Source organism: Macaca fascicularis, chromosome 3, assembly GCF_037993035.2.
Source record: "Macaca fascicularis isolate 582-1 chromosome 3, T2T-MFA8v1.1".
Taxonomy (NCBI): Eukaryota; Metazoa; Chordata; class Mammalia; order Primates; family Cercopithecidae; genus Macaca; species Macaca fascicularis.
In genome coordinates this window covers 604,056-616,971 of record NC_088377.1, presented here as the reverse complement: position 1 = coordinate 616,971, position 12,916 = coordinate 604,056, and the positions used below count along the sequence as shown (strand labels likewise).

The window sequence follows — 12,916 nt, the reverse complement described above, 5'->3', positions numbered from 1 at the left end:
TGATGCATTTGGAGATACTACACAATAAAACCAAGCACACCAGATTCACAAGATGATTTAGTGGTTTTGGTAACACTTTCTTGCTTAAAAGAAGTTTATTGTTGAAAAAAATCTTAGAAATGACTGTCAAATTATTGTTTTTATTAAACATAGCTATAGACACTATCCAATTTTAAAATAATTTTTTAATAATTGTAAAACCCATAATAAAACACTCACTCATGCTGACTTGAAGAAACCTTAATGTACAGTTAATTTTGTTGACTGAAGCCATTTTCTTGGGGAAGGAGTTGTTTGTAGAGCTAGTTCACCTGACTCCCCTGAAAGGATGCATGTAGACCGGGCTGCGGTTCTCCCGTGGCCACCGTGTTGTTGCTGGGGCCGTGCACAGGCCAGGAGGCCTTCTCATTGCCTCCAAGGTGTAGGGCCGGGCCCGGGCTCGCCCCCAGGTGATGCTGACTGGTGTGTGGATATGGCGTCTGACTCTGTGGACATGCAGTGCAGCACTGGATATTCACGGGACACCCCCACTGAGGTAGATGCCGAAGCCGTTCGGGAGATCAGAGGCTGTCTTCACTGAGTGTGTGTGGTGCCCTGTGGCTGAGTTCTCTCTGAATCATTTTCCCCACAGTAGGGCTCCTTGCACGCCCTTCTAGGTTGAGGGTGACCTTTGAGCTGACTCTGTGGCTTTGTCTGGGCAGAGCTGTGCCAGGTGTACAGAAGCATGCTGCACACAGGCCTGGGAGGCTCCAGTGCAAGTGGGAACTCCGTCCTCCTCTTGATTCATCCCGATATCATGCCTGTCATCGTTATTTTAACCACAGACACGTCGTCTGCCTCAGAAGATGAGGGCTCTTTACGGCGACCCGGGCGACTCACCTCCACTCCGCTCCAGAGCCATTCCAGCGTCGAGCCCTGGCTCGACCGGGTCATTCAGGGCTCGTCCACCTCATCCTCTGCATCCTCCACCTCATCTCACCCGGGAGGGAGACCCACCGCCGCTCCCAGTGCTGCAGCCACGCCGGGGGCCGCCGCTGCCACTGCTCTCGCAGGCCGTGAGGCCCACACCCACATAGGTCAGTAACAAGCTGCTGCGGCCCCGGTGCCAGCAGAGCGGGGTCAGGAGTGTCCAGGACAGAGCAGCAGGTAGAGGGCACCTGAGCCGGGCGCCACCCTGCAGACTGAGCTGCAGGCCTGAGTGCTCTCCAAGTGACTGAGGTCACACAACCCAGATAACCCATGCTGGCTTTTTCTGCCTGAGACATTAAATTGATTTTGAGTTTTTAATGATTGCACTTGAAAGAAATGGGATAATATTTGGTTAATTCATCATTTAGATTAAATCCCTAATAACCTTTTCAACAATACAGCTCAGTTGCAAATTTTTTCCCCATCAAGACCTACCTTATTTTTCATCTGGGAAATGTCCTTTTGGTAACAAAAGTAGTTCTTGATACTTCTTTCATTTGGCAGTCCTAGTCCTTTGAGGCATGGGGCATTTCTCATAGTCCCCCAGAAGGGTGTAGTGTTTCTCAGTGTCATAACAGCTTCCTGGTCTTGAGGGGTAGCTGGTGCACACAGCAGGTGCAGGGGTAGATGGTCAGCACACATCCATACCTGCTGGTGGCTGTGATCATCACCCTTGACCTGGCTGCCTCTCTGTTGTCTGTGCCTTTCCTCTTGGCTCTATGTTCACAGCTGCAGGGCCATTGGTTGTCTCTGTACCCGGCTGGAATTCTGAGGTTGGGGTAGACGGCTGCAGTGTGGTCTGGCTTTCGCTCCTCCAGATACCAAGTTAGACAGCCTTCGGCGTGAAAAGGTGTCAGTCAGAGCTAATCATATGGATGCATGGATCTTTCCCAAATCATAGAATCCCTTGGATTACATTCATCTTAGACATGAAAAAAGTGTAAACCTTTCATCCTTTGAAATTCTATTTTTTAACTAAAACAGCAGCATAGTTAACTGTATGTAACTGGCATGTGAAACCCACACACACTCTTGCACAAGTACCATAAAATACAATCAGTATTGTTGAAGACTCATCTTAATCCCCTCCTTTTTTTCCCAGATGAGGAAAGAAGAAAAAAAGTCCGGTGATTTTAACTTGCTTGAGATCGCACAGCAGCCTACGTGGTGAAGCCAGGGCTGATACCAATTTTCTTGATTCCTATTCATTTTCTTTGCTTTTAGTTGCTTTTCTGCCAAAACTGAAATGGTGACACCCGTGACATGCTGTTGTTTGTGCTGGGGTCCCCATGGGTGCTGAGCTTTTTTCTAAGACCTTGGTCATTTGGCTGGATTGGGGAAAAGTTGGGTATGTTGAGTGGCCCACAGCTTCTGACTCAGCATCCTCCGTAGGGCACATCACTGTTGCTCTTCATTTTTTATTTGTTTGAGTCAATACATCTGTTTCCATTAAACATGTGTCCTTCTCCTGAGGTGTCAGTCTCAGATGAAAGCTTGCAGTGCCCTGCTCTGTCTCTAAACAGCTTCCAGCTCATAGAGGAACGCCAAGACTACCAGGGCAGCAGAAGGCAGCATTTTCCACAGAGAAAGCTCCTCTTTGGAAAACAGCCTGCCCAGATATTTCTGTGGCTTTCCTGGGTATTCCATGGCCAGAGGCTGCTGCCCACGTTTCCTCAAGGAGCTGTACAGTCCATACCTTGAAAACAGCTTTTGCACTATTGTTTTCCTTCTCTATTCATCATTGGTGATTTAACTTTATAGAAATACATAGTTAACTCCAATTCTGACGCAGGGGCAGGAAAACAGTAATTTTAAATGTTCTGTTACCTCATTTCTTCTCCCAGAATCTCCTTTCTAGGTGAGATGGTCCAGGAGAGCAAACAAAACATTTGTAGCTTGAGTTTATTAGCCATTGCTGAGTCATCTCAACACCGTTTCCTGGTGGGTTAGAAATAAAAGCTTACTCAGCATGAAAAATTAGCCACAGTTCAGAATGTTTGACTATATAGCCCTCAGCTTTCCAGTTAGAAGCAAAGCATTTAACTCTGATGTATGTTTGAATTAGATGTTTTCATTCTCTGAAAAGGACGTGGCTGCAATTATTTAGAATGTAGATTTATGACCTGTGTTGATGGAAGACAGCTCCTGACTCCTGCAAATGCAGCTGTAATCATCTCTTCCTTTCCTGTTAGTCCTAGCGTCAACATTTTGTGATCAATTCTAACAAATTTTTAAAAAAGTTCTTAACTTGGACTTAATTTAATACCTTGCTTACAGGATTGCAATTTTCTACAGATTGTAGCTACCCACATCCTAAATGTTGGGCATAGTTAATTTGAATTTCTAAATCTCAAAAACAGTCAACTTCCGTCTTATTACAGAAATCATCCTTTGTTTTAGTTTCTAACACTAGATGTGTCTTCAATTTAAACTAAGGAAAGAAACATGAAAAGAGGAAGAATATATTAAGTAAAACATTTGAGGTAGAATGTATCAGGTAAAGATAATTTTTAAAAATACCACTTTCAGTTTTGGATTAAGGAAATCAAATATATTAAGCATTTTTATACGAATGTAAATACCTATTTTTAAAAGCAATACTTCTAATTATAGTTTTGTTTTGTTTTGAATGTAGTTTATGTTTATTTTTATGCAGCTGTTTTTTTTTTTTTTTTTTTTTCTTTTTTTTTTTCCCCCCTAGAGACAGGGTCTTGCTCTGTCACCCACACTGGAGTCCAGTGGCATGATCATAGTTCACTGCAGCCTTGAACTCCTGGGCTTAAGAAATTCTCCCACCTTAGCCTCCCGAGTAGCTGGGACTATAGGCAAATGCCAGCATGCCCAGCTAATTTTAAAAAATTTTTTGGAAAGATGGGGTTTTTACTATGTTGCCCAGACTGGTCTTGAACTCCTGGGCTCAAGTGATCCTCCTATCTTGGCCTTTCAAAATGTTGGGATTACAGGAATGAGCCACTGCTCCCAGCCATTATATAGCTATTTTAAAAACTACTTGTAGTACATGTGTGTATACCACGTATACCTTTTTTTCCCTATATACTTTTAAAATCATTTATTCTTTTTGCTGGATTTGGAAGAGTGGGGAAATTTCTTTTTAAACTAAAAGAACGTCCTGATAGACATACTTTAAAATGCTAATTTGATCTGCATCAGGCTTTTTTAAGGGTTGTGAAAAATCTTAACAGTTTAGATTTTTTCAGAAGGTATATTCTGCTATGCAGATAGTGAGTTTGTGCTTTCATATACTTCACAGCTTTATACAAACCTAGTAAAAAGTTACTGCTTTGCATTGTACCTAGGAATACCACAGTGATACTAATAGGTACCTTTGTTAAAATATTAAACATTACCAGTTGTCTCTACCTAACAGATACTAGTGCTGATTTTTTTTTTTTTCTTTTTTGAGATAAGATTTCACTCTGTGGCCCAGGCTAGAGTGCAGCGGTATGGTCCTAGCTCAGTGTAACCTGGAACTCCTGGGCTCCAGTGATCCATTCACCTCAGCCTCCCACGTAGCTGAGACCACAGGTATCCGCCACCATGCCCAGCTATTTATTTATTTTTTTAAGAGATGGAATCTCGCTATGTTGCCCAGGCTGGTCTCAAATTCCTGGGCTCAAGTGATCCTCCTGCCTCAGCCTCCCAAAGTGCTGGGATTATAAGTGTGAGCCGCTGCACAGCCAATGTTGATTCTTTTTTTTTTTTCTTTTTTTTTTTTTGAGGCAGAGTCTCACTCTGTCGCCCAGGCTGGAGTGCAGTGGTGCAATCTCGGCTCACTGCAACCTCCACCTCCCGGGTTCAAACGATTCTCTTGCCTCAGCCTCCTGAGTAGCTGGAATTACAAGCATGCACCACCACACCGGGATAATTTTTGTATTTTTAGTAGAGACAGGGTTTCGCCGTGTTGGCCAGGCCATTCTCGAGCTCCTGACCTCAGCTGATCTGCCTGCCTCAACCTCCCAAGGTGTTAGGATTACAGATGTGAGCTACTGCGTTGGCCCCAGTGTTGATTTTTATAAGTGGACAAGCATCTGTGTATTCATTATTGTGACAGAACACAACGTCTGTAAAGACACAGTGCCTTTCCTAGTGGTAGACCCAATTATAACCATAATTCCTATAGGAACTTATAGTCAGCCGCATTCTGAACAGATAGGCAGACCGTACCATGGAAATAAAACACAAAAATGTACATTCAGACAATGGAAGGAGTGACTTTTACACATGTTCCAGATCGAATGTCTATTTTTAAATGTTACACCAATTCTACTTTAAGAACTTGATTGTGGCCAGGTGCGGTGGCTCACACCTGTAATCCCAGGACTTCAGGAGGCCAAGGTGGGTGGATCATTTGAGTCCAGGAGTTTGAGACCAGCTTGGCCAACATGATGAAACCCCGTCTCTACAAAAAATACAAAAATTGGCCGGGTATGGTGGCGCACGCCTGTAATCCCAGCTACTTGGTGTGCTGAGACAGGAGAATCGCTTGAACTCAGGAGGCGGAGGTTGCAGTGAGCCAAGATTGTGCCACTGCACTCTAGTCTGGGCAGTGATAAAGTGAGACTCCATCTCAAAAAAAAAAGAACTTGATTGTGGTCTCTTAGTTTTGCAGATATTTTAACTGGCAGTGGGGAAAGTTTTAATTTCTGTAGTTGTGTTTTTTTAGGACTGCAAAGGTATGGTGTCCAACATACTTTTTTGGGGGTTGTAGTAGTTTGTATGAGCCTGGCTATGTTTTTCATAATGTTACAAAAAAATGTACCAATGACAATTGATTTCAAATTTGTTTCTACTTCCTTGGGGGAATTTATTTCTTTCTGTCTGTCTTTTTGTCTGTCTTTCTTTCTCTCTTTCTCGCTCTCTCTCGTCACTCTGTTGCCCAGGTTGGAGTGCAGTGGCGCGATCTCGGCTCACTGCAACCTCCGCTTTCTGGGTTCAAGCGATTCTCCTGCCTCAGTCTCTCCAGTAGCTGGGGTTATAGGCATGTGCCACGACGTCCGGCTAATTTTTGTGTTTTTAGTAGAGATGGGGTTTCGCCATGATGGCCAGGCCGGTCTCGAACCCCTGACCTCAGGTGATCTGCCTACGTCAGCCTCCCCAAGTGCTGGGATTACAGGCGTGAGCCACCGCGCCTGGCCCCTTGAGGGAATTTCTAACTGAAATCTCATCAGGCCATTGTGACAGGCAGGTTTACTCTGTGCCTGTCTGTGTGCTGAAGATGGTGGTTCTGAGTCTGGATCTCTTTGAATATTGAGCCACCCACATGCACGCAGATGTCTACATAACGTGTCTGGGAGTTCATAGGGTCCTAGAATGCGTTTGGTCAGCCAAGAAAACAAAATTAATGAAAATACCACACTCTCCCCACTTAGAGCTCAGCTAGTGGAGCTTTAGACTAATGGGGTTTGAAGAGCAGCTTAATACTCATTTGACTTAACAGCCACTTTCATTTTGGGTGTGTTTTTCAAAAGCAGATCTGCATTCTGCCCCTCCTGATGTCACCACGGGCCTCGTGGAGCATTCATACTTTGAGCGTCCGCAGGTGGCTTCTGTGAGAAGTGTTCCTCGGGGATGCAGCGGGAGCATGCTGGAAACAGCAGATGGTGAGCATGCCTCTCTTTCTCCTTGTGAAACGGCAGAGCACAGGTTTTGTCTTCGAGTATTGAACACAGTTTTAATGGATTCAGTGTAGCAAACCCAAGCCAACCATCAGTTTTAATCTGTACAGATAAATGGAAACCAGTGTGTGCAGTTAATGTTATGGAAAGCATCAGGTGGAGAAATAATTGGAAATATCAATGGAATTGGTCAGAGGGGGAACAAGGAGAATGGGGAGGGAAAAGACTTCCAAATTTAGATAGGATGCAAAAGGAGTTTCGATCTGCAATATAGTAGGGAAATGAGAAGCTGTGGGAAGTTTCTTTATTTAGATTCAATGTGGCAGACAGAATGACTTAGTCAGTGCAAGTGCACACACCCACCTGTGACAGAACAGCCCCTACACTCTCCATCCTCAGCAGCCTGTGAAGTTGGTACAGCAGCAGTCATGGCTTCCCACGTACAGGCTCAGAGATGTCGGTGTAACTTTCATCGTGTCCTCATTTATACCATTTCTTTTTGAAATAGTCTTCAATGTCTTATCAAAATCATGTCATTTTTTTCCCCAAAATAATAAATAAAAATTCAGAGGAGCTCAGAGCTGGGGCCTGTCATATATTTTGGTACTCCCAAACAGGGTGTCAGATTTTGTCGAGGGCTTTCATCTCTTTGTCCAGAGGCAGAAGAAAAATACTGAATCAACATGAAGCAGGCTGTACATTGGTTAGACATGTTTTTAATTGAATTTATTACTCTTTATATTTTAAAAGATTAAGAGTTTAATGAAAGGGTAATTGACATAATGAATTGCACATATTTAAAGTGTACAGTTTCGGCCAGGCACGGTGGCTCACACCTGTAATCCCAGCTCTTTGGGAGACCGAGGTGGGTGGATCACCGAGGTCAGGAGATCCAGACCAGCCTGACTAACACAGTGAAACCCTGTCTCTACTAAAAATACAAAAAATTAGCCGGGTGTGGTGGTGGGCGTCTGTAGTCCCAGCTACTCGGGAGACTGAGGCAGAAGACTCACTTGAACCCGAGAGGCGGAGGTTGCAGTGAGCTAAGATCATGCCACTGCACTCCAGCCTGGGCGATAGAGTGAGACTCTATTCTCAAAAAAATAAACAAAAATTAAAGTGTACAATATTGTAAGTTTTAGGACATTGGTACACCTGTGAAAGCATCACTACAATCAAGATAATGACCATATCCAGCATGCCCAAAAGTGTCCTTGTGTTCCTTTTTTTGTGGTCCTCCCTGTTCGGATCCTTTGGCTCTCCCCGTACACTTCAGGGAACCACTGATTTACTTTCTGTCACTTTAGATTAGATTGCATTTTCTAGAATTTTATATAAATGGAATCATACAGCATTTACGTTTATGGTCTGGCTTCTACCACTCTCCATAATTATTTTGAGATTCATTCATGTTCTGTGTCAATAGTTTACTCCTTTTCATTGAGTAATATTTTATTAGATGGATGCACCACAATTTGTCTATTCACCTGTTGATGTGCATTTAGGTTGTTTCTAGTTTGGGGCTGTTACAAGTAAAGCTGCTATGAGTAATCAATCTTGTACAAGTTTTTGCATAGATGGGTACTTTCATTTCTTTTGGGTCAATACCTGGAAGTAGAATGGCTGAATTATATTGTAGGTGTATTTTAACTTCTGTTTTGGGGACCGAGTTTCACTCTGTTGCCCAGGCTAGAGTGCGGTGGCATGATCTTGGCTCACTGAAACCTCCCCATCCTGGGTTCAAGCGATTCTCCTGCCTCACCCTCCTGAGTAGCTGAGATTACAGGCATGTGCCACCATGCCCAGTTAATTTTTGCATTTTCAGTAGAGATGGGGTTTCACCATGTTGTGCAGGCTGGTCTCAAACTCCTGGCCTCAAGTGATCCACCTGCCTTGGCCACCTAAAGTGCTGGGATTACAGGTGTGAGCCACCATGCCCACCCTATTTTTAACTTTTTAGGAAACTGTCACGCTGTTTTCCAAAGTGATTGTACCATTTTACATTCTCATTATTAGTAGTGAGAGTATTCCTCCACACCCTTTTCAACAGTTGGTATTATGCTTAAAAAATTTTAACCATCCCAATAGGCATGTAGAAATACCTCATTACCGTTTCAATTTGCACTTCCCTAATGGCTGATGGTATGTTGAGCATCTTTTCATGTACCTATTTGCCATCTGTGTATCTTTTTTTTTTTTTGAGACGGAGTCTCGCTCTGCTGCCCAGGCTGGAGTGCAGTGGCCGGATCTCGGCTCACTGCAAGCTCCGCCTCCCAGGTTTATGCCATTTTCCTGCCTCAGCCTCCCGAGTAGCTGGGACTACAGGCGCCCGCCACCAAGCCCAGCTAGTTTTTTTGTATTTTTTAGTAGAGACGGGGTTTCACCGTGTTAGCCAGGATGGTCTCGATCTCCTGACCTCGTGATCTGCCTGTCTCAGCCTCCCAAAGTGCGGGGATTACAGGCTTGAGCCACCGCGCCTGGCCCCATCTGTGTATCTCTTTAGGGAAAGTATCTGTTCATACTTTTTGCCTTTTTTTTTTTTTTTAATTGTGCTTATTTCCTTTCTTTTTCTTTCTTTTTTTTTTTTTTTTTTTTTTTTTTTTTTTTTTTTTTTTTTTGAGATGGAGTTTCACTGTCACCCGGGCAGAGTGCAGTGGTGCAATCTTGGCTCACTGCAACCTCCACCTCCCAGGTTCAAGCAATTCTCCTGCCTCAGCCTCTCGAGTAGCTGGGATTACAGGCACGTGCCACCATGCCTGACTAATTTTTGTATTTTTAGTAGAGACAGGGTTTTGCCATGTTGGCCAGGCTGGTCTTGACCTCCTCATCTCTGCCTGCCTTGGCTTCCCAAAGTGCTGGGATTACAGTGTGAGCCACTGTGGCCAGCCAAATTGTGCTTGTTTTCTTACTGAGTTTTGAGGGTTGTTTATATATTCTAGATACAAGTCATCCCATATGAGGTTTATCATTTGTATTTTCTCCCAGTCTGGCTTGCTTTAACAGTGCCTTTCAAAGAGGAGATGGTTTAAATTTTTATGACATTCAGTTCACCAAATTTTTTAATGGATTGTGCTTTTGTGTCATACCTAAGAAATTTTTGTCTAACCCAGGGTCACAAATGTTTTCTCCTTTATTTTCTTCCAGAATTTTATAGTTTTAGTTTTTACATTTAGCTAAATAGTTCATTTTGAGTTAATTTTAGCATAAGTATCAGGTATGAATCAAAGTTTACATTTTTGTATGTGGCTATTCAGTTGTTCTAGCACCATTTATAATAAAGACCATTCTTTCCCCACCAAGTTCCTTGGCATCTTTAATGAAAATCAGTAGACCATGTTGGAGAGGGAAGGGTCTATTTCTGGGCTCTGTGTGTTGTTCCATTTCCTTATTTATCTGTCCTTACACCTTGTATAGCCATGACTACTGTGATTTTCTTAAAATTCTTGAAATTATACAGTTGGAATCCTCCAACTCTGCTTTTTCTCTTTTCTTTTCTTTTTTCTTTTTTTCTTTTTTTTTTTGACAGAGTCTTGCTCTGTCACCCAGGATGGAGTGCAGTGGTGTGATCTTGGCTCACTGCAACCTCTGCCTTCTGGTTTCGAGCGATTCTCCTGCCTTAGCCTCCCAAGTAGCTGGAACTCCAGGCAACTGCCACCACTCTTGGCTATTTTTTTTTTCTTTACTGCAGGTGCACACCACCAACCTTGGCTAATTTTTGTATTTTTTAGTAGAGACGGGCTTTTGCCATGTTGGCCAGGCTGGTCTCAAAATCAAGTGATCTGCCCACCTTGGACCCCCAAAGTGCTGTAATTACAGGAGTGAGCCACTGTGCCCGGCCCCCACTTTTTTTTTTTTTTTTTTTTAAATAGCGATTCTGTTGCCCAGGCTGGAGTTCATTGACATGATCATGGCTCACTGCAGCCTGAAACTCCTGGACTCAAGCAGTCCTTCCTCTACAGCCTCCTAAGGAGCTGGGACTGCAGGCACAAGCCACCACATCCAGATAATTTTTTATTTTTAAAATTTTTTGTAGAGACAGGGTCTTGCTATGTTGACCAGGCTAGTCTTAAACTTCTGGCCTTAAGCGATCCTCTGCTGCCTTAGCCAACCAAAGTGCTGGGATTACAGCCATGAGTCACTGCTCCTGGCTGGCAAATGACTTCTTTTTTTTTTTGTGAAGAAGTCTTGCTCTTTCACGCAGGCTGGAGTGAGTGGCGCAATCTCGGCTCACTGCAAGCTCCACCTTGGGTTCACACCATTCTCCTGCCTCAGCCTCCCGAGTAGCTGGGACTACAGGTGCCTGCCACCACGCCCAGCTAATTTTTTGTATTTTTAGTAGAGATGGGGTTTCACTATGTTAGCCAGAATGGTCTCAATCTCCTGACCTCATGATCCACCCACCTTGGCCTCCCAAAGTGCTGGAATTACAGGACCATGGCTTCTTAACATTACCATGGAATAGTTGTGACCTCATAAACTTCTTGAAAGGGTCTTGGATGCCCCAGGGGTCCCTGGACCATTTAAAAAACTGCTAGTTTAGGCTGGGCGTGGTGGCTCATGCCTGTAATCCCAGCGCTTTGGGAGGCCGAGGCAGGTGGATCACAAGGTCAAGAGATTGAGACCATCCTGGCCAATATGGTGAAACCCTGTTGCTACTAAAAATACAAAAATTAGCGAGCATGGTGGTGCACACCTGTAGACCCAGCTACTCGGGAGGCTGAGGCAGGAGAATAGCTGTAACCTGGGAGGCGGAGATTGCTGTGAGCTGAGATCACACCACTGCACTCTAGCCTGGCAACAGTAAGGCTCTGTCTAAAGCAAAAAACCAAAAACAAAAACAAACTGCTAGCTTAGAACAAGTCCTGTTTCCTGGAAGGCATTCAATAAGTGTTTTCTAAATGAATTAATTCCAAAATGACTGTCCAGTGGGGCCCACACTTGGACGGATTTGTAAGCTCTGATGCATCGTGTGGCTTGTTCTTGGGCCTTAACACCTGTGTCCACTTCTCCAGAGGTTGTGATGTGTCCTGGCCTCAGTGCTCCTCTGTCTTTCCCGTGACAGGTGTCCCTGTGAACAGCAGAGTGTCCTCCAAAATCCAGCAGCTTCTTAACACCCTGAAGAGGCCAAAGCGCCCTCCATTGAAGGAGTTCTTTGTGGATGATTTTGAGGAATTGTTGGAAGGTAAGAGTTGTCCAACTTTGAGCTTTTGTGTTTGTATGAAAAGGGTGGCCATGAAGTTGAGAAACAGGGCAAATGTATATTATACAGGGTTATTGCTATATATATTCTGTTTCCAGACTCAGTGGTCACTGTGTATAATGGTAAATTTAGAATCACATGACTGCTTCCTTTATTTGAGCAGGTAGAAAATTTACTGCTCATATTCAAGTGACTTAGCATTTTGTAAAAATACTTCTAAGGTTTTATTTAACTTACATTATTTAAATTTTTAATTTAAACTTTAACTCTGAAATACTCATCTTGTGGTTTTAAAGTGTTCAATTTTCAGCATAGATTTGGCTGCTTTTCAGAATTTTAGCCTCATATATGAATGAAATACATATTTAGAAAGAAAGAATATACATATATTTTTTAAAAAGAAAACTAGCAAGAAGCAGAAACCAGAAATGAAGCCAGTACAAGCGTGTGAGTGTGTTGTTAGAGCCCCGGGACCCCCATGCTGGTCCCACTCTCAGACCTTGGCGGTTTGTACAGTGTCACTGCTGGCAGCAGACCAGCCCAGGGTCTCCTCCACACCCCAGGATTAGACAAAGGTTTTAGGAGATTATTTCCCCTTTGTAATCAGATAGTGTGTATTAGTCAGGGTTCTCTAGAGGGACAGAACTAATAGGATAGATGTATATATATAAAGGGAGGTGTATTAAGGCATATTGACTCACACCATCACAAGGTGAGGTCCCACAATAAGCCGTCTGCAAGCTGAGAGCAAGGAAGCCAGTCTGAGTCCCAAAGCTGAAGAACTTGGAGTCCAGTGTTCGAGGGCAGGAAGCATCCAGCACAGGAGAAAGGTGTAGGCTGGGAGGCTAAGCCAGTCTAGTCTTCCCACATTCTTCTGCCTGCTTTTGTTCTGGCCACACTGGCAGCTGATTAAATTGTGCCCACCCAGATTGAGGGTGGGTCCGCCTTTCCCAGTCCGCTGACTCAAATGTTAATCTCCTTTGGCAACACCCTCACAGACACACCCAGGAAGAATACTCTGCATACGTCAGTCCCATCAGGTTGACATCAGTATTAGCCATCACGCAGTGCCTTTCAAATTCAGAGTTTGTTGGTGTGAATGCATCTTAGA

The 12,916-nt window shown here is 43.8% G+C and overlaps 1 protein-coding gene across 22 annotated transcripts in view; it reads left to right on the top strand.

Moving 5' to 3' along the window:
- DIP2A (disco interacting protein 2 homolog A) overlaps positions 1–12,916 on the top strand; it is a 111,739-nt gene that overhangs the window by 44,702 nt on the left and 54,121 nt on the right. For 14 of the 22 annotated variants that reach the window (XR_012431853.1, XR_012431850.1, XR_012431849.1 and 11 more), the window contains 3 exons: positions 825–1,076; positions 6,459–6,590; positions 11,668–11,787. Coding sequence is in view for 12 of the 22 variants with exons in the window: in XM_045387814.2 (XP_045243749.1) it covers positions 825–1,076; positions 6,459–6,590; positions 11,668–11,787 (504 nt within the window). In the remaining 10 variants the exon portion in view is untranslated. The remainder of the gene's footprint in view (positions 1–824; positions 1,077–6,458; positions 6,591–11,667; positions 11,788–12,916) is intronic. The other 8 variants (XR_012431856.1, XM_074033845.1, XM_074033844.1 and 5 more) reach the window with 2 other exon arrangements.